This window comes from Gnatocerus cornutus, chromosome 5 (genome assembly GCF_029298725.1).
Source record: "Gnatocerus cornutus isolate USDA-ARS CGAHR chromosome 5, icGnaCorn1.1, whole genome shotgun sequence".
In the NCBI taxonomy this organism is placed as follows: Eukaryota; Metazoa; Arthropoda; class Insecta; order Coleoptera; family Tenebrionidae; genus Gnatocerus; species Gnatocerus cornutus.
This window is the reverse complement of record NC_142237.1, coordinates 9557147-9576065: the sequence shown is the minus strand read 5'-3', so window position 1 is coordinate 9576065 and position 18919 is coordinate 9557147. Positions and strand designations below refer to the sequence as shown.

The following is an 18919-nucleotide window of genomic DNA, read 5'->3' as shown; positions in this document are numbered from 1 at the left end:
CAAATTTCACTGTTTTACTGTCTGAGTTACAGCGTTTAATAGAAAATTTTGAATTTTTCGCTCATCTTGTAAAATAAAAATTTCAAAATGTTTACTGTTTGTTCTAAAATTTTACATTTTGGTACACTAAACTCTCATCTTAAAAGCAATAAGTCCTCCAAATTTTACTGTTTTTTTCTTTAAAATTGTCCGAGTTGCGGGGTTTAATAGAAAATTTTAAAATTTTTGCTCATCTTAGAAAATAAAAATTCCAAAATTTTTACTTTTTGTTTTAAAATTTTTATAATTTGGTACACTAAACACTCATTTTAAATGAAATAAGTCTTCCAAATTTCATTGTTTTACAGTTAAAATTGTTCGACTTACGGTGTTAAATAGAAAATTTTGAAATTTTCTCTCATCTTAGAAAATGATAATTTTAAAATTTTTAATTTTTGTTCTAAAATTTTATAGTTTGGTAGGCAAAATATGTATCTAGGCAGGAACCATTCTATGAAATTTCAGTATTTTGTCGTCAAAATTGTCCGACTTACAGTGTATACATCTAAAATATTTAATTTTTAAATGAAATAAGTCTTCCAAATTTCATTGTTTTACAGTTAAAATTGTTCGACTTACGGTGTTAAATAGAAAATTTTGAAATTTTCTCTCATCTTAGAAAATGATAATTTTAAAATTTTTAATTTTTGTTCTAAAATTTTATAGTTTGGTAGGCAAAATATGTATCTAGGCAGGAACCATTCTATGAAATTTCAGTATTTTGTCGTCAAAATTGTCCGACTTACAGTGTATACATCTAAAATATTTAATTTTTCACTCATTTTAAAAAATAAAAATTCGAAAATTTTAACTTTTTTATCGAAAATTTTATTATTTGGTACACTAAACAGTCATCTTAGCAGGAATAAGTCCACTACATTTCACTATTTTACCGTTGAAATTGTTTGTCTTACAGCGTTTAATAGAAAATTTTGAATTTTTCGCTCACTTTAGAAAATAAAAATTCCAAAAGCTTTACTTTTTGTTCTAAAATTTTATAATTTGGTATACTAAATACGCATTTAAGGAGGAACAAACCCACCAAATTGCCCTGTTTTACCGTTAATATCGTCGGACTTACGGCGTAATCTTTGAATCCGGACCTGATGAAAGAAAACAGAAGACTTTAAATACAATTTGGTTCTTCAATCCACTCTAACAAACATCTTTTTTAATATAAATGTAATACTTCAAACACCAGAAAATTTTCCTTCAAATATCTGCAGTGAAGTCTAAAAAATGCTTTTCTATCTTTTTTTCGTTTTAATTTCCCGAGCCATGTTTCTTGTTTTTCCGATTTGCAATTGTGTAAGTCGCAGAAAACCTTCTTCGTAACGCGCTTCAGCAATTTGCGTCTTGAGAGCGACAAGACGAAGCACGCCAGGAGAAGAAGAGAGTGGATCCGTTCCGCAAGGACGTGAGTAGTAGGAATTGTAAAATAAACCATATTTGTGCGGAGTGTTCATCGATCGGTAGTCTTTCCTCGTCTACGACCGCGCCCCTTTCGTCCCCGCACGAGCATCTCTCCTCCGCCCCTACTGAATACACTAACCACTGTTACGCTCCGGTCGCCCGCCACCGGCTCCGGGAGCTTTTCACCGGAGCACGGTCCGACAAAAGCAACGATTGTGTTACTTGTTTTTTTATAAACGAGGGTGTACAATGGGCGCAAAAATGTTTTTTCCGGGTGGACCATCAGTGGACCCGGATCGATCCGGGATCGGCAATCAGACGTAATCAGAGATGGGATTTGGGACTGGGAGACCTCCTTAATTGGCAGGGGATGGAGGACAGTTTATGGGGACGAGCATTTCTTCGGTGGCGGCGGAAAATTATGAAAACAGATACACTTCTTCGGTTTTATAGAGTTACTGTTGGAAAGTTTTTGCATAATTTATGGATTAAATGAGCCTTCCTTTCTTTATTCGGTCCGCCACTGATCGAGCTTAGTTCGACCGGTTTACCAAGTCTTGGGACTCATTTACATAATTTACGCAATTTAATAATAAATTCGCCGGAAACGTCTGGAGTTTGTTTTTAATAAAAAACTTTCTATGGTGAACAGATTAAAACGTGTGTCTTGAAAAAAGTGTCACAACACGCCCCTCATGCTTAATTTATGGAATCAGATGGATTAGATTCTCAGCTACCCTCTAATGATAGCCACCATTTGACATGCTCATCTGGGGGCGGCGCTTTATTTAACTTTTTTTAAATTATTGAAACGAAAATAAGTAGGTACTCTCCACTTATTGTCTGACCAATTTTAAAGCTTTGATACTTTAGAAACTAAATTGCATGTTTCACGTATAAAAATACCTGTAAATTTATTCTAAAGTGAAGCATTAAAAATTAAAGGAAATGAAAGCAGTCTGGAGTTTAATTTTCGATCTTATATCCTACGTAAATTAATCTGCGCTAAGTGTGCAGTTTGGCAATACTTTTTGTAGAACAGTTATGTCAATTTCCTATTAAGAGAAAATATTTAATTTTTCGCTCGTCTTAGGAAATAAATATTTAAAAAAATTTACTTTTTGTTCTAAAATTTTATAATTTGGTATGCTAAATACACATTTAAGAAGGAACAAGTCCATCAAATTTCACTGTTTTACTGTTAAAATTGTCCGACTTATAGCGTTTAATAGAAAATTTTGAGATTTTTGCTCATCTTATTAGAAAATAAAAATTTCAAATTTTTTATTTTTTGTTTAAAAATTTTATAATTTAGTACGCTCATCTTAGAAGGAATACGTCCGCCAAATTTCACTGTTTTAATTTTGAAATTTTCGCTCATCTTAGAAAATGATTATTCTAAAATTTTGAATTTTTGTTCTGAAATTTTATAATTTGGTACATTAAATATGTATCTATAATGGAACTAGTCTACCAAATTTCACTGTTTTATCGTTAAAATTGTCTGACTTACAGTGTATACATCGAAAATATTTAAATCTTCGCTCATTTTAGAAATTAAAAATTCCAAAATTTTTACTTTTTGTTCTAAAATTTTATAATTTGGTACGTTAAACACTCATCTTAAAAGGAATAACTCCACCAAATTTCACTGTTTTACCGTTAAAATTGTTTGACTTACGGCGTTTAATAGAAAATTTTGAAATTTTCGCTTATCTTAGAAAATGATAATTCTAAAACTTTTATTTTTGTTTTAAAATTTTATAATTTGGTACACTAATTACGCATTTAAGAAGGAACAAGTTCACCAAATTTCACTGTTTTGCTGTTAAAATTCTCCGACTTATAGCGATTAATAGAAAATTTTGAATTTTTTGCTCATCTTATTAGAAAATAAAAATTCCAAAATTCATTAATAAATTCGCCGAAAACGTCTAGAGTTTGTTTTTAATAAAAAACTTTAGGTGGTGAACAAATTAAAACGTGTGTCTTAAAAAAAGTGTCACAACACGCCCCTCATGCTTAGTTTATGGAATCAGATGGATTAGATTTTTAGCTACCCTATAATAATAGCCACCACTTGACATGCTCATCTAGAGGCGGTGCTCTATTTAACTTTCTTTAAATTATTAAAGCGAAAATAAGTAGGTATTCTCCATTTATTGTATAACTAATTTTAAGGCTTTAATACTTTAGAAACTTAATTGCATGTTTCACGTATAAAAATACCTGAGAATTTATTCTAAAGTGAAGCATTAAAAATTTAAGGAAATGAGAGCAGTCTGGAGTTTAATTTTCGATCTTCCTTCCTAAGTAAATTAATCTGGGCTAAGTGTGTAGTTTGACAATACTTCTTGTAGAACAATTATGTCAATTTCCTATTGAGAGCGGATAAAAGGGTGCCGGGTCTTCGGTTGCTAGAACCAATTTGTGGTCATCGAGGGCGCAATTAGCGCCGGTTGGAGCGATCCACCGTCACCACCGCGATTAATAACTTAAGTTGAAACCAAAATTGGGACACTCGTCAGCCGCTCCATTATTCACTCTCTTTCACTTCAGCATCGTCAGACTAGAGAGGCAATGTGAAAATCAATAGTCAATAGTTTAAGAAAAAACCGACAAAAAATTGAATGGAAAAACGAAAATAGAAATAATATCCGCCGAGAACAAAAAGCGGGTGATTGATGTCAAAATGGAGGGTGGCATTTGTTTTTTATAATTTTTTAATAATTGAGGTAGCCCGGAACAGCTCTGAAATTGAAGAAACGCGAAATTAAAAAATAAAACCAGCCGCGTCACGGCTTATCCTAATCAATCACGGAAAAATTCGATCGAAAAGTTTCTGTTAATTTTGTTTCTGACAATTCGTCAAAAGTATCTTGTTGATGAAACTAGCGTTGCAGATTTGCATATCGTAATGAGTGCTCGGGGGTGGTTTCTGCATTTGACAGTTGAGCTCGGCACGATAATTTATTCTGTTTAATCACAAGTTGCATAAATGACGTCTAATCTAGGAAAAACCTCGAATTATTGTCCGAAGCAGTGAATAATTAACAGATTAAGATGATTCCCGTCGCTGCGGATATTTACGTATGCATAAACAATTCAGTCGGGGTGAAACGACTTTGAAGTCGAACTCGTCGGGATGGAACAAAAGTCAAAGTGGAAGGTCGTACGTTTAGTCTTGTTATTTCGCGTTACCAAGCTTGAATAATTCAACCCTCCGAAGCTACCCTTTCTCCGCACCGCGCGTCAACTGCGAGGGTTGAAAAAAATTTAATTGAATCATCAACGGCAGGTACACTGCCTTACAAATTGATTATCGGAACTCTAACCAATTAACTTTGCTTTTCCGTTTCCGATATTTTTAGAAATGATTAGATTTCTTTGTGCGCAAAAATGGCGCAGCTAGCTAATTGAAGCTAAACATCGGTCTTTTTGCTTGTTTTTCTCTGGTTGAAATTTCCGCTTTTGGACTGCATTAAACCAATTTTGCGCGCTGTGTGTGTCAACGTTTATTGGCAAGTTTTATTTTTTAATTGCAAAGCCTAATTAAATTTTAATTGTGTCTTTAATGGTACGTCACGGCCGCAACGTTTGATAATTCCTGAAATTAATGACGGCACTTTGAAGGCTGCCACTTAATCAAATCAGATGACGAGCTAATGGCGTTTGCCAAACTAACGAACGTTTTTAACAGGGCACAAAATCTCAATTGCGATTTAAATACCTTATTAACAAGCTCTGTGTTTAATTCTTCGCGCGCCAAAAAAATTAATGACATTCCAAAACGAGTTACAACGCTTTCTCTCCGAATTTACCTTTAAAATATTTCAGTTTTAATTAGAAAAAGCGTAATTTATGTGATATGGTTGATGCGTCTTTAAAAAATTTATCGACTAGATTTCCTATTGGTTTTTGATTTATCGGTTCATTAAACCGTCTCTCGGATTTATCTCGTCGAATATGAGCCGTTAAACACCGCTCGATAAATGCATAATGTCCATATTTCAGGATTAGGGGCTTTTCCAGCCTCACTGAATTAATGACGACTTTATAACGTCGGCTTTTGTGCAGAATCGCGTAAATCGTTCGATTATCGGATGGGCGCCCAAGACGTTTTTACAGAGTGATAAAGATCGTATTATTCTAATCCTTATATCACAAGAAATAGATTTCGACTCCACGAAACGTATGCATGTACGAGCTAAAAACAATAAAAGAACACTTTTAGTTCTTTGGGACGTTGAAAATAATCAGAGAGACGATATTCAGAGAGAAAATAAAACAAATGTGTGGAATTTTGCGCATTTCTCGGGGTAAGGAATTTTCCGCGACTTATGACATGTTGATACGGGCAAAATTTAACGTCAAAAAGAAGACAAATAAAAGCAGAGTTATTTGCATGTTTAAAGCGTGAAAATTTTGAAGGAAAATTATTCATTATTCCGTCAAATACTGTTTTCATTTAAAAATTGCGAACCGAGAATGGTGGATGCGCCGGGTTTCTTTAAATAACTTCTATGCTCAAAGCGAGTACTCGTTCATTTCGATAGATTTGTAACGTTTCGATGCTTGTTTACACAAAATTTATTGATAGCTGCGTTTGTGCAGTCTTTTACTTCAAACGGAAATGTACTTTTAGCTTTTGAATGATTGAGGAACTATCAAACTGAAAATTGATGTGGTTTTGAATAGAGTGTTCCAAATTGTGTAAACATGGAAATAATGGTATTGTATTTTCAATAAAAATGCATTAATGAATAACTGTTTACAATGTTAAGGTTTACAAGTTATATTTAACATCACAGCTTCTATCGGACGATTTTATTTTTAACAAAGACCCAGAAAATTGGTTCGGCGATGTTTAAGCTTTTCTTATATTGACTTTTACTACAGAAATTGAGTGACAAATCGTTTCAAAGTCGTTAAAATTCTGTTCAGTGTTTAACCGTTTTAACCTCTTACGTTCCGATCATCAGTTATCCCGGAATCGTGACCGATAATAATAACGTTAACAACACAAATACATTTATTTTCCTTTCAAGATTTTTCAGGAATTGAGGGAAATATTTTCGCTTTATTGCGATTTTACGTTTTTTCTGCTGCAGTTTTGTTAAATGTGTGTTTAGTACGCGAATGGGCGACACGGAGCAAGAAGAAAATTACAGTGAGCTTGATGAACGATTATAATTATTAGCCATTAAACGAAACGTAAACAAAAAATATTGAATTGTCTATCAATGAGAGTATGTAAAACATAATGAGATTACTTGGAGTGTTATCAAAAATTGTTATTTATTAATAACTATTGATTTAGTGTTGTCAACGAAATTAAGTTTTTTATGGACGTTGTTTTAAATCCACGTAATGGATTAAAATATACCTACGAACATGCGTTATTTGGATTTTGTCCGGTAATTTACTTATTTATAGAAAAATAATAATATGGAAAATGAAATGAACGAAAGAAATTGAACTAAACTTCAAAGTTAATTTTGTTTAATTGGATCAAAATTTAATAGTTAATAGTCAAAGGGCCATAACTGTGGAGCTCAGGTGCAACTTTGCCAAGGCCCCGACGAACCTAGCAACTTCCTGTGGATTCAATAAGGCATTTCATTTAACTGATTGAATTCTACAGAAGCTCATAGACGGAACCGACTGCTTCCGGAGCATCACAGTTTGAATAATATAAAGGAAACTTGTAAATAGATGAGAATGTTCGCCGAACGGTTACAATTCGAGAAGTGGCAAATGCGTTGCGGATTTGATTGGATAAAGTTAATTTTGACAAAAATGAGAACAGTGTGTAATATGTAGGACTAATTTTTTTAACAACATAGGATTGCTTTTAAAAAGTCAAGTTTATTCTGCTTAGGAAAAAATGTGTCTAAAGGCTATTTTCCCTGCAAAGAATTTTTTATAGGCGCTAAATTTAAAAAGCGACATTGTGATTGGTCGTTCAGCAGTTTTGTTTTTTTAACACTCCTGCTATTCCTGCGGATTGTCAAACAAGAACTGTCACATTTGTCAAATTGTTACCAAATTGTGGGAGTATCAGCAGTCACAGTGATTTGTTTCACTACACTGAAAAATGTTCTTCTGCAAATGCTAGGAAAATTGTGAAATTTCAATTTCCGAGCATTTCCAAAGCATTTTCAAGACAACACAAAATGTTTTGCGACCGACAATAATTAATTGTTATCTATTTTAACTTTTGTTATAAATTTGATAGTCGTTTACTCATTTAGGGAAATTTTATCAGTAGGGAAATAGGTTGGTGGCACTGCATTCAAATCGAACAATTGACAATTAATTTAAATTTAAATGTTTCTGTAAATTTTGTTGTAACTACACTTAATTAGTTTACTTTTATTATTTTCAAAAGTCATTGGTCTCCAAAACGGCACACAAATTGACACAATTGACATTTACGCAGTAATACCAACTAGCAAAACACTAAACACAGGTGTGATGAAAAATGGTGGAGGCCCTCAAACTTATTTTTGTTATTTTCAGTTATTTCAGTTATAGTATATTAGAAGATATTTTATTATAACTCTATGTTTTTCATCATGATATTTTGCGTTTAGAAAAAATTTGACAGTTGCTTGTGGGGCTACTTATTAAATAAAAATTGACATGTATTTATTACAGGTATCTAATTTATCCCTTTAAAATCCTACTAAAAATTGCCTGTTCGTAAATCGGTAAATTTCCTGCAGGAAAAATTACTTCTAGATTTATGAGAAGAGCTCTATAACATTATCCGATCCAATTTTAGGAGCTAATTTTCGCAAAATTGTCGCTTCTATGAAAAATCAAGTCTAATTAATTCGTCGCTAATCAGAAAAACGATTTTTTTTCCGATTTGATACTCTGATTAATTTAGACCTTTAATTAAACTGAAAAGACTTAAAGTGAATAGAACATTTCCAGGGCACCTGCTGGATCAATGCCGACTTATATCGTCATTGTTCTGAGCGTCCCAAATATAAAAAATAGGGATAAAACTGTTGCATTTATTACGAAATAAAATCAGAATGGTATCAATGTTCCTAGCAGTAAAACTGTCTAATTCGATTAGTTGTAATATTTTCAGAATACGGAAGCAGTTGTAGCTAAAATTCGTGACTTATTAGCAGTTTTTAGGTCATATGTTTCGATTTTTTAACTGTTTGTTTTAAGCTACTTTGGATATTTATTGTGAAACTACGAAAACCTGCAGTGGAAGGTGTAGATGGATTTGAACAAATGTTTCTTTAACGATGTTTTTAAAAATACACGCTATAAATAAATCGATTTAGATACATTTATTCTACAATCAATCATTCACGTTTAGTTAAGTGAACTAATAGTTAAATTTAAATTTGGATTTAAAAATAAATCCGTAAAATGTTTAAAAATAGGATTTTGTTGGATACAAAGCTCATTTGTTACACCCAAACAATAAATCATGAATGACGACTTTGATTAAAACTTAACTTTATTGTGAAAAAAATGAATTGTCTGGCAACCCCTGCGCGTCTTTACGTATCCTGTCGATCGAAAACTCTCCTCCACCACATCATAACCATCCGCAATAACGAAATTGTAACATCGAATCGCCCCACAAAACGGAACAACGTTGCAATTTCACGGTCGTAACAACCGCACACTGGTGGAATTAAAGCAAGCACAACTACCGCAATAATGGAAACAACCCAAAGATCAAAGGTCAGCAAGTTGATAGTTGATGCATAATATCCGTGACAGTGGTGCATTTCAACGGGGTTGATGCGCCCGCACAACGCAATGCAGCGCTCATTTGTCGAAAACCGCTAAAAAATTCAAGAGTTGCTTTGCTGAAGGCGAAGATGCTCACGATGGAAAATTCAATTGTGAACGCGGTGAAAAGGGGAATTATCGTTGACGATGACGATGATCGATTGCTGATTTTAATCAGGATAAGCGTCGGGGGCCGGCGGCGTCTTGTGGGACGGCTTTGGTCTGATGGAGTAATCAATGTTGCAGAAATTCGTTTCGTTAAATACCCATTTTTCTGGGGAGTGGGTGCAGCGCACTTCTTAGCTCCATCTTTTTAACGGTTTTGTTTGTTTTAAGATAACGATGGGGTAAATGTCAAGGTCGGTGATCGATTCTGGCGAAAAACATAATTTCCGGAAATGTTTACATTGTCCTTCCGCCTTCAAGTGCCATCATAAAAATTTGCATAATACAGGCAGCAGCGCGTTTTTCTAAACTCTCAGCTTGAGCGCTCAAAGAAAGTAGAAAATTTGATTAACATTAAAGTTACGTGACTCTTAAAAATGTCGTGGTTTTATCGGTTTACCCTGTAATCATATTCGGTGACATTCCTTTTTTCGTGTTGAATAAATCAGAGGTAATTTTCCTCCCCCGTTTTGTTTGTTTAATTATTGGAAAAACTTCCAACAATTTGTTTTTTTTTGTTGTAAAAAGCGAGAATTGTGCCAAGTTATTCGGCAGCGATCTACATTCCGAAAACATTTTTATCTGAACGTTTAATCTCCGTGAAAAATTCAAGACTTTAATTCCACTTTTCGTGCGAACACGTTACGAGAGGTATATTTATGATAGCGGACGTTTCGGCACAACGGAGGGGTTCCTCAAGGCTGCGGTCGCACTGTAAACAAGTGAAAAATTCATAGCACCGTCCGAATTTTCAACGGTGACCGTCAACTCTCTCACAATCCCGAGACAAAAAGCGCGTCCCACCGGACGTTCTTGTAAATTAATTAAATTTCACTGCCATGTAAATCGGCTTACTTTTAGAATTGTAAATTTGGCCCTGAATATTCAAAACGTGATATAAACAATTTTTTTTAAGTTACATGAAAGACTTCCCTCCAGATGCGGTCTTAGAACATCCAAGAAAAAAATATCGACAAGAACTTACCAATTTTTTTTGAGAGTAGACGACACTGGAGGATTTTTTTTTAAGTCACAGAACACTACCACTGGTCGTCGATGCTAATGTGGTCATACATGTTAAGTGACCTAAGACCAGCAACTCTGAGACGACGCTGCTGCACTCATAGATACTGCCGCTGCACTGATACTGACGTCCCGGCGCTCTTACGTCACGTCAGTGCTACAGTCGGCGGCGATTAGGGCGCGCTCGGGCTGCCAGGGGTGGAATCGACGGGGGTTCGCACCCCGGAAGCAGGGAACTTTTGAGGAAACGAACTCCAGGTAGCGCTGTTGCGGGTGCAGAATTCTACACCTTATTTCTTTATCTTTGGATTTATTTTAGTTTCGAACTACATCTACATTTTTACAAATCAATAAAACAAATAATTACAATTCAGTTGTGGTTACCCCCCAATATTGCTGCATTCGGTCCAAATCCAGTGAATCCGCCAACCCTCTTTCGTGCATGACCGCAAAATCGTATTCTAAATTGTACGGCATCAGTCTTTGCAGACTTCCAAAGTACGCCGCATGTGGTCCTCCCATCAACTTCTTGTCTACGTTAAATTTTGATGATGCTCTAGTTAACAACGGATTAAAAGATCTGGTACTACCAAACTGTTTCGACAAAAACGTCCCATTGTTGTTAGTGTCAGGTAAATGCGGATTGCTTCTCGACAAAACCGCGTTTTTTAACCCAAAAGGTTTCCTCATACCCCTACTCAACGTGTTCAACTCTTTATCGAAAAGAAGTTGCGTGTTTTGCTCCAGCATGTACTCCCAACACTTAAACTGTTCTTCTGATAACGCCGAATCCGAGTCTTGGTTCTTATCTTCCTCCCTTCGCGCCCGCAGAGCTTTGGCGACGCCTCTATAACTCCGTCTCTCAGGATTAGCCTTAACTTCCATAGCTTCAAAGATAGAAGGAGTAACGCTCCGCACAGATCTGTTGAGTTGGTTAACAAAAAACTTCGCTGACGAATTACAGTCGCTACAAGCTTGTTCGCTTTGACCACTTGGTGAAGAGCGATCGTCATTCATAATCAGAGGTGGTGGTATTGGGATTTTTTCACAGTTGGCGCACTCGGTACTTAAGGCTTCGCAACAACAACCAGGTTGGCAGGACGCAGTACTGTCACTTTGGTACTTATTGCGACGGATTGTTTGCCGCAACTCCCTCATCAGCAAGTCGACATCTCCACCCATTAGATTGAACTTCACCACGATGATGCTGAGGTTGTCTTCAGCGCCATAACTTTGCGCCAGGTCTTGGAGACGTTTGGCTGCAAGAATGACGTTTCTTTGGAGAGCGACCTCGCGGATTGCGTTTTCAGGGGTCATCACGTCCCAGAGGTTCTTGTTGGCAATGATCATGAACTCGTCTTGGTCGTCGAGGAAGAGTTCCGTGACGTCAGGGTCCGGAACCTAGAATTTCATATTAATTTTGGTGGAAGGAAAGTTGAACTTGGTACCATCAACTGTATTTGAGGGTTCGTCCTGATTTGTCGTCTTTGCTTAACTGGGAGCAACCGGACTGGTCCAGCAGCTCGGCCCAACACCACTCTGATGTCGCCCACGCTGGCAATTTTCATTACGTACTTCTTCACACTCGCACAGAAGGAGTACTCCACTGATTGTTTGGATCGAAGAATGTGGCAAATAATCGCATTGAGCCCTTGTTTCTGCCCTTTGTCTTTTAGTTCGCGATGCGCCGACAGCATCGTGTACTTCATATAGTCGACTGCCGTTTCTTTCACCGTTCTTTCTTCAAGAAGTATTCTTGGTACCACCTATAAACAAGCCATTAAAAAGATTAAGATAAAGTCATAAATTACCTTATCGACTCCCAAAGGAACATTACTGTTTGTTTCTCCGTCGAACATCCCAAACAAACCCTCGGTATTACAAAACGCTGGTAACCTAATTTGAGATATGTACAGTCTTTGTTTGCAACCGGCAGTTTCCGAAAACCCGACGCTCCAACTGCATTCTGTGAGATCATTTTCGCAAAAAGGCGAAGGAGTTAGTGGTAAAGTCGTCCGGTTCTTCCCCGAAACATCAACCAAACTCATCGGTCTTTGAGTTCTGTACGTATTGAATTGTTGAGAATCCACATGAAGCTTGGTGTTACACGACAAATCCAAGAATTTTAAATTTGGAGGAATCAAAGAAGTGAGGTCGATCCGATCGAGTTGATTGTGAGCCAAATCCAAAACTCGCAAACAAACCAAACTGGAGAGTTTAGGTATGCTTTGTAGGAGATTTGAATGCACTCGTAAAATTGACAAGTGTTTGAGGTAACCGATCCGGTCTGGTAACTTTAGGAGTTTGTTTCCTGAAAACACGAGCTCTTCCAGTTCTGTCCAGTAGGTTGAACAGTCTTCTGGGAGCGACGTGAAGCTGTTGTATGCAGCGTGGAGAATCTTTATATTACGAAGATATGGCGAGATCTTTTCTAGAGACTTGTCGATAAGACAGTTTGCTGTAAGGAAGAGTTTTTCGAGCTGGAGGAGTTCATCCGGAGTGGGTAAATCACATAACCGATTGTTGGATAAATTGAGCACGCGAATGCAATATACGAATTTGAAGAAGTTGGCCGGCAATGTCGCAAGACTGTTGTTTTGGAGGAACATCTCTTGGATGGGTAACCTTCGTTGAATTTTCGGGAGACTTTGGAGTTGATTGTAGGCGATTTGAAGTGTGTGCAAGAATGGCATTTCGTTGCAAAATAAGTGATCTGGGAGAGCTGCCAAGTGGTTGTTACTAGCGAATAGACATCTTAGTTCACTGCATCCACACAGCCATTCTGGGAGAGTTTCTAGTTCGTTGTAACATACGTCCAAGTGTTTGAGGTTTTGGGGTGGATGCGCTAGTTCTAGCCGCTTCAACCCTTGAAAATTAATAAGTAGTTTTAAGCACCCTTACGTAAGTGTTCTTACGATTATTTCCTGCAATGATGGAGGTCAGGTACTTTCCATGGAGTGTTAAATGCGTTATCGAATTTCTTGAACACTGCAAAACTTGCAGTTGTTCAACAGCGCTCAAATCTAAATTTTCAATGTTATTCTCGCTTACGTCAAGTTCCGTTAAATTCTGTAATATTAATGCGAACTGGGTTGGGTAATATTGGAGCGTGATTGCTTCACTTACCCCATAGTTGCCCAAAATAATATTTCCTTTAAGACGGTTGGAGCGGAGGTTGAGGGTTGTTAAATTGTTGGGTTTTTGATTATTTTCCGGCTTGAGTTCCGACTCCTATAAGAAAACCACGTCACTTTTCCGCACTTTTAGAAAGTAATAAATTACGGTTACACAACTCACTGAAAGTATAAGGGCCCTCATCTCTCCAACCTTGTCCGGAGGCAGTGCCAGCCTATTCCTAGCCACTTTGAGAGTTTGAAGAAGCTTGAGATTCCATAAAGTCGTCGGTAGAACACTCAGAAGATTCTGATCCAACACTAGCTCGTTGAGGCTACAAAAACGAAAGTTGAAAACCGGCGGATGCACATGCAGGACACGTCAAGGCCGTTGGAACTTAAAACAATTTTTTTGGTTTTTTCTTGTTTTTGCGCAAGAAGAAAGAAGAAACACGCGCCAGCTTCACCGCAGACACGCACGAATTGACCATCGGGTCTATGTTATTTTAATCATATGCGTTTCGGACGAGCGAGGGACCGTGAAAGAAACAACGGAAGTTCATTCATCGCAGTTTCTATGTTTCTAGTGCTAGAGAAGAGGTTTCGTAAGATGGTGTCGTTAAAGACAGACCAATCGGGGGAGTTACAAAGAGCTTTCATGTTTGATCCTATGATAAGACGTTTGAATTTGAGGGAGAGAAATCGGAAAAGCCAGCATTCTTTATTGATGCTTTAGAAAATCGTTTCTTTGTGCGGTGCGGACAATAGAGATTGCTTGATGTGTTTTGTAATATCCTCCTACTGCACTTTTTTTAAGTTTTTGTCATGTTTGCGGGCGAAATTTTCCACACCCCACTGCACTCTACTTACTTTTCCAAGACGCTGATTTCAGGCGGTAGCGTCAAGAGACTGTTATCTGACAGATCCAAAGTGACTAGCGTAACCAACTGCAGAATGCTATTAGGGAAATTTTGAATTCCATTAGACCGCAGACTCAAAACCTTTAAATCCGACAAACTCTGTAATGACTCTCCTGGTAAAACAATTTCATCAACAAAACACTCGGTGGTCTCTTTTTTGCATAAGCCGTTCAAGTTGAGGTGTTTCACTTGATCGTTATCGCTGATGTCATCATCGCCTTCGTTCTAAACAATATAAGAATTAATTTGGCAGTTATGACGAGAAAATTACTCACTTTTTCGCAATTCTCCAACGAGTCCAATTCAATGTTGCTGTCATGTTCTTCAATTTGTGGAAATTTGGTGACGGTGTCGGAAAGTCTGAAGGGTTTTTTAGCGGCGCACAACATGTCACGTTGACTCTTCGTGTGTGTTTGACGAGAGAACAGTAAGGGTTTGAAAAAGACGCAGTCATTGTGATTCTGGAGTGCGACTCAAGACAGCATGACAACACGCTTCGGTAATTCTTCATTCTTGTCACGTTTGGTAAGATATTGGATGGAAGTATGCTTAAAATAGGAAAGACAACAGGTATATGTGCTTGGCGAATGACCGGGAAATCGATAAAGAGATGAAGAAATTTCAACACTGATTTCTCAAACTTTTCTTCGATTTTAGAGTTTTCTTTTCTATAATGTGTTCCACTTACTGCTCACTGACCACATATCAGGGATCTTGTACTTTTTCTTTTTATATCTGTTGCTTTACATAAAGATAATATTTTCGGTCTATTTGTAACGCTTCTTTCTTTTCGAATTCAAGTGACGAACTCGAAGAAATACCAAAGTTCGTGTCTTATTATGCAATCTTTGTCAGGCTAAACACGCATTCTTTGCGGACTGAATCCGATAGATTTGATAAATCTTCGTATCAATTCCAAAATAAAACAGCCAAGTCTGCGCCCGTTATAACGGAAATTTAAGAATGTATGTTCATACCATAAACTATTACCTCTATTGCCTTCCCACTAATTTGTTTTGCAACTTTTCCCGTTTTGTTTTTTTGTTTAACATTTCCTACATTAGCTTTGCACATTTTAATGAATCACCAAATTTGTCTAGGCGTAAATAATAATGTTTTCACACTTTCTCTTTCGCGATTTCTTGTAGTTTAGTAATCAAAACAACCAGTTTTTATTCAGTTTATTACAAAATCTCAATCATGTAGTTTATTCTTACAAGTGCATGTGGCCCTACAATTATGCAACCTTTCCCGTCCTTCCGGAGTCTCCGTTGCGCACAACCAATTAGGCCACACTCTGTGGAGTTCTTTACAATTAGCCCACAGATCAGCCACGTGGCATGCATTAGTACACAGCTTTTTCGCATGACAGTTCTTCCTGCACATCCCACAGGACCTTCCGCGTCGATAAGGACGTCCCAATTGGCCTGGTCTGTTACCTCTGCAACAAACTCTTTACTAGAGCGTGTAATTGCGCCTTTGTTCCCATAATTGATCAAAATTAGCAAATTAGATAGACGAAGTTCAATGGTCACTTACATCGGACAGTAGTTGCAGATATAGTTATAAAATGTTTTGCCGGTGTTCTTCATATAGCATTTCGTTAAACCGCAACCCACTTCATGGGTCGTCGCCCATACCATTTGGGTGTAGTGACCGACAACATGAAGGTCATTTTTATCGCCACCATAGGTGAAGTTATCTTTTTCTAAAAACCACGTCTTGATGGCGAACAACCTTGAACAAAACAATTGGTCGGGGTTTAAATTGTAGTGGTCAGTACCATGGTACTTTCTCCGAAGCGATGAAGATATTCTGACCGCACGCGCCGTAATTGTTAATATGTCGTCCTGTGATGTTATCGTGAATCAAGACGAAACATTTTTGGGCCCACCTCTGGGCCGCTCTGGACGCGGCACGATGCCATCTCTAGAAACGAAGAATTTTGGGTGGTCACTGAAAAATCATATTTACCATTCGAAGCATGTTTGCCGCTTTGGGGATGACTTTCGTGCGGAAGTAGTTGTGGTACTGAACGATCTTTCTCTGCATTTTTCGTCGATTTGGAATGATGGCCTTTAGTGGGATTTTGTCCCCCATAATCCGGGGGCCTGAAATTTCTGGGTACTGTTTGGGATTGTAATTTTTTTATTCTCACGTCTGTCCTGCCGCCAGTTGTTGTATTCGATGGTGTAATGAATGAAGATAATGATTAATACAAGTATCAGGAAGCGTCCAGACATTTTACTAGTTAACTGTCTCACCAGACAGCTTGGGGCAAATCCGTGTCAGCCTACATATATCGAAATTAGAACAGTCGTCATCGATATTATTTGGGATGATCGAAATGTCAACGAAGAATACTTAAAATGCAGCAATGATCAAACTGTTTAATAATCGAACGTTACCATTTCAGTTAATTTAGCTTGATTTACGACCGCAGTCCCAGAGTCCACATGTGGTTTGTATATCAAAGTTAATTACAGTGCTACCACATTGGAGGAAGTTGCAACTCGGTACGATTTATTGCAGATCAAGCGATATTCATGCAAATTATTTATTTTTCGCCTTACCTTGCATGTAATGTAAGATTTGCAAAAAGCGATTACACTATTGTTACTTGGTCGGAACGACAAAAAAATCACTTAAGTTGCGTTGGTAAGTAATAGACTTTAATGACGTCATTTCATTGTTTACGGGACATTGATCTGAAAGGGTTAATCAATTATTTATCAAATTTGCACGACTTGTATTTTTCGCGACTGGATTTTTGGCCAGAACGGTACTAAAGGCGGAACTGAACTGAAACGAAATAGGTTCGGCCGCAGAACAAATACAAATCATGTTAAGATTTTTAGATCTATCAATTATTTATTCTCGCATCGCGAAGGTCCTTCACATTCCGTTCAATGTGCTAAATACTTGATTGAAACAAATGATGTTTTGACATGATTCGTTTTATTGTTAGAATCAAGTTAATTTTGCTCGGGTTCAAAAAAAATGTTGATGGAAAAGGCGCCACGTTACATTGTTGCAGTTTATTGTCAATGAGAGATTTTGCTCAGATTTGTTACCACCAAGACTTTTGCTCTGAAATTTTGTTACTTGACAGATTTTTTGTGTTTTCAACCAATAAACAAAATGTTACTGTGCTTATGAAAATGTTACTGTGCAAATCCACAGCTCGATTTGTTTTGTTTTCTGTGATTTTTGTAATCAACATTCAGTGAATTGATGATTGGCTCTGAAATTAATCCAATAAACAACAGTTTTAAATATCTAACCAATAAACGATCGAGTTGATTGTTTGGATGCGTTTTTTGTTATAAACTCTACTTTGATAACTGCAATGCGGGCCAATGAACTGGTTGTATTTCAATTTCAATGACATTCTTCATTTTGTTCTGAAGAAAGGGTGGATCTTCAAACAAAAATTTCGAATATTTGCGTCTTTTGGTCTTAAATTTTGTAAATGGGCAAAGTTATTTTTTTTCTTTGCAGTTTTAGTAGAAAGTCTGATTCACTTTGCAACTTTTTTCTTTTCTGTTAATATTTGTCAAAAATCAAATCAAAGTTACAAATGCCCGAAAATACAATCGCGGCCAAATCATTTTGGATACCAGTCATTTAATTGTTATATCTAATGTGTAAAGTATCTTTCATGAATTTCTTTATTTCCAGTCGGTTTAGGTTTGCAAGTGTTCACTTTGACATTATTTTTTTTATTTAAGGTTTAAATCTTGATAGACCAATTTTCGAAATTTTAAGATAACACGGTTGGCATTATGATTCTCCCTAGAATGTGACATTTGTCAATTTTAACATGAAAATTGCTGTGCATCAAATTTTCGTAATAAATTATTGCGAGTCTTTAAACATGTTTCAAGTGAAGGGAAATTTTCCTCTGAATGATTACTGTTTAAACATGATAACAAGTAAATTTAATTGCGACGCATTACAATGACAGAACTTACACGATCGTTATTACCACCCCAAAGCAACACTGCCATTGCAAAATTTGCAACAAATTACACTATGAAATTTTTAAAATTTGTGACCTTAAGTGGACATTTGCAACTTAAACCATCTGTCTGTCATAATATTGATTGAAATTTGCATGTCATATTGACAGTAATGCATAAACTATCCTTAAATTTTCAAAATGTCAATAATGATGTCCAAAATGATTTGCCCGCGACTGAAGATCTAAACTATAGCTCATTGCTATCACTTACTTCACTCTCCTATGTAAATTTTCAAAAAACCTTGGGTGTAATTCAGGCTGTCCATTCTTTAGGGAGAAAATTGAATGTAGCGATTTTTGCGGTTGTCAAAGGAGGGTGTTCCACATTTTAAATTAATTAATTATTTAAAGATTTGAGAGATTTTAATAAGGATTTAATAAGTTTTGTCAAAATTTGCGCAAAACGATTAACTTCTACGCAGTTGCGTCAAAGTTTAACGCTTTTGCTGCCA

The 18919-nt window shown here is 36.5% G+C and overlaps 3 protein-coding genes across 7 annotated transcripts in view; all 3 read right to left on the bottom strand.

Annotated features, from left to right (window-relative positions):
• Positions 1–10524, bottom strand: part of LOC148174245 (acetylcholinesterase-like) — a 40322-nt gene extending 29798 nt beyond the window's left edge. Inside the window, exon 1 of the mRNA XM_088035959.1 lies at positions 10373–10524. The gene's annotated coding sequence lies outside the window, so the exon portion shown is untranslated. The remainder of the gene's footprint in view (positions 1–10372) is intronic.
• Positions 10525–10712: 188 nt separating this feature from the next.
• Phlpp (PH domain leucine-rich repeat protein phosphatase) lies at positions 10713–14898 on the bottom strand. 3 transcript variants are annotated; one of them, XM_088037290.1, is made up of 8 exons: positions 14719–14897; positions 14394–14668; positions 13708–13858; positions 13537–13641; positions 13326–13497; positions 12222–13276; positions 11859–12176; positions 10713–11811 (listed from the first exon to the last, which is right to left on the bottom strand). In XM_088037290.1, exons 1-8 carry the CDS (start codon positions 14830–14832, stop codon positions 10774–10776), a joined length of 3228 nt encoding a protein of 1075 aa, XP_087893416.1. In that variant the 5' UTR covers positions 14833–14897; the 3' UTR covers positions 10713–10773. The 3 variants fall into 3 exon arrangements, with proteins under 3 accessions (XP_087893416.1, XP_087893414.1, XP_087893415.1); XM_088037288.1 differs by having other exon boundaries at positions 13326–13479; positions 14719–14887; XM_088037289.1 differs by having other exon boundaries at positions 13326–13641; positions 14719–14898.
• Positions 14899–15609: 711 nt separating this feature from the next.
• Positions 15610–17299, bottom strand: LOC148174243 (cysteine-rich venom protein pseudechetoxin-like). 3 transcript variants are annotated; one of them, XM_088036550.1, is made up of 6 exons: positions 17017–17299; positions 16602–16806; positions 16418–16554; positions 16227–16372; positions 15983–16180; positions 15610–15896 (listed from the first exon to the last, which is right to left on the bottom strand). In XM_088036550.1, exons 2-6 carry the CDS (start codon positions 16684–16686, stop codon positions 15638–15640), a joined length of 825 nt encoding a protein of 274 aa, XP_087892676.1. In that variant the 5' UTR covers positions 16687–16806; positions 17017–17299; the 3' UTR covers positions 15610–15637. The 3 variants fall into 3 exon arrangements, with proteins under 3 accessions (XP_087892676.1, XP_087892675.1, XP_087892677.1); XM_088036549.1 differs by having other exon boundaries at positions 16602–16736; XM_088036551.1 differs by having other exon boundaries at positions 15610–15884; positions 16602–16736.
• Positions 17300–18919: the final 1620 nt, after the last annotated feature.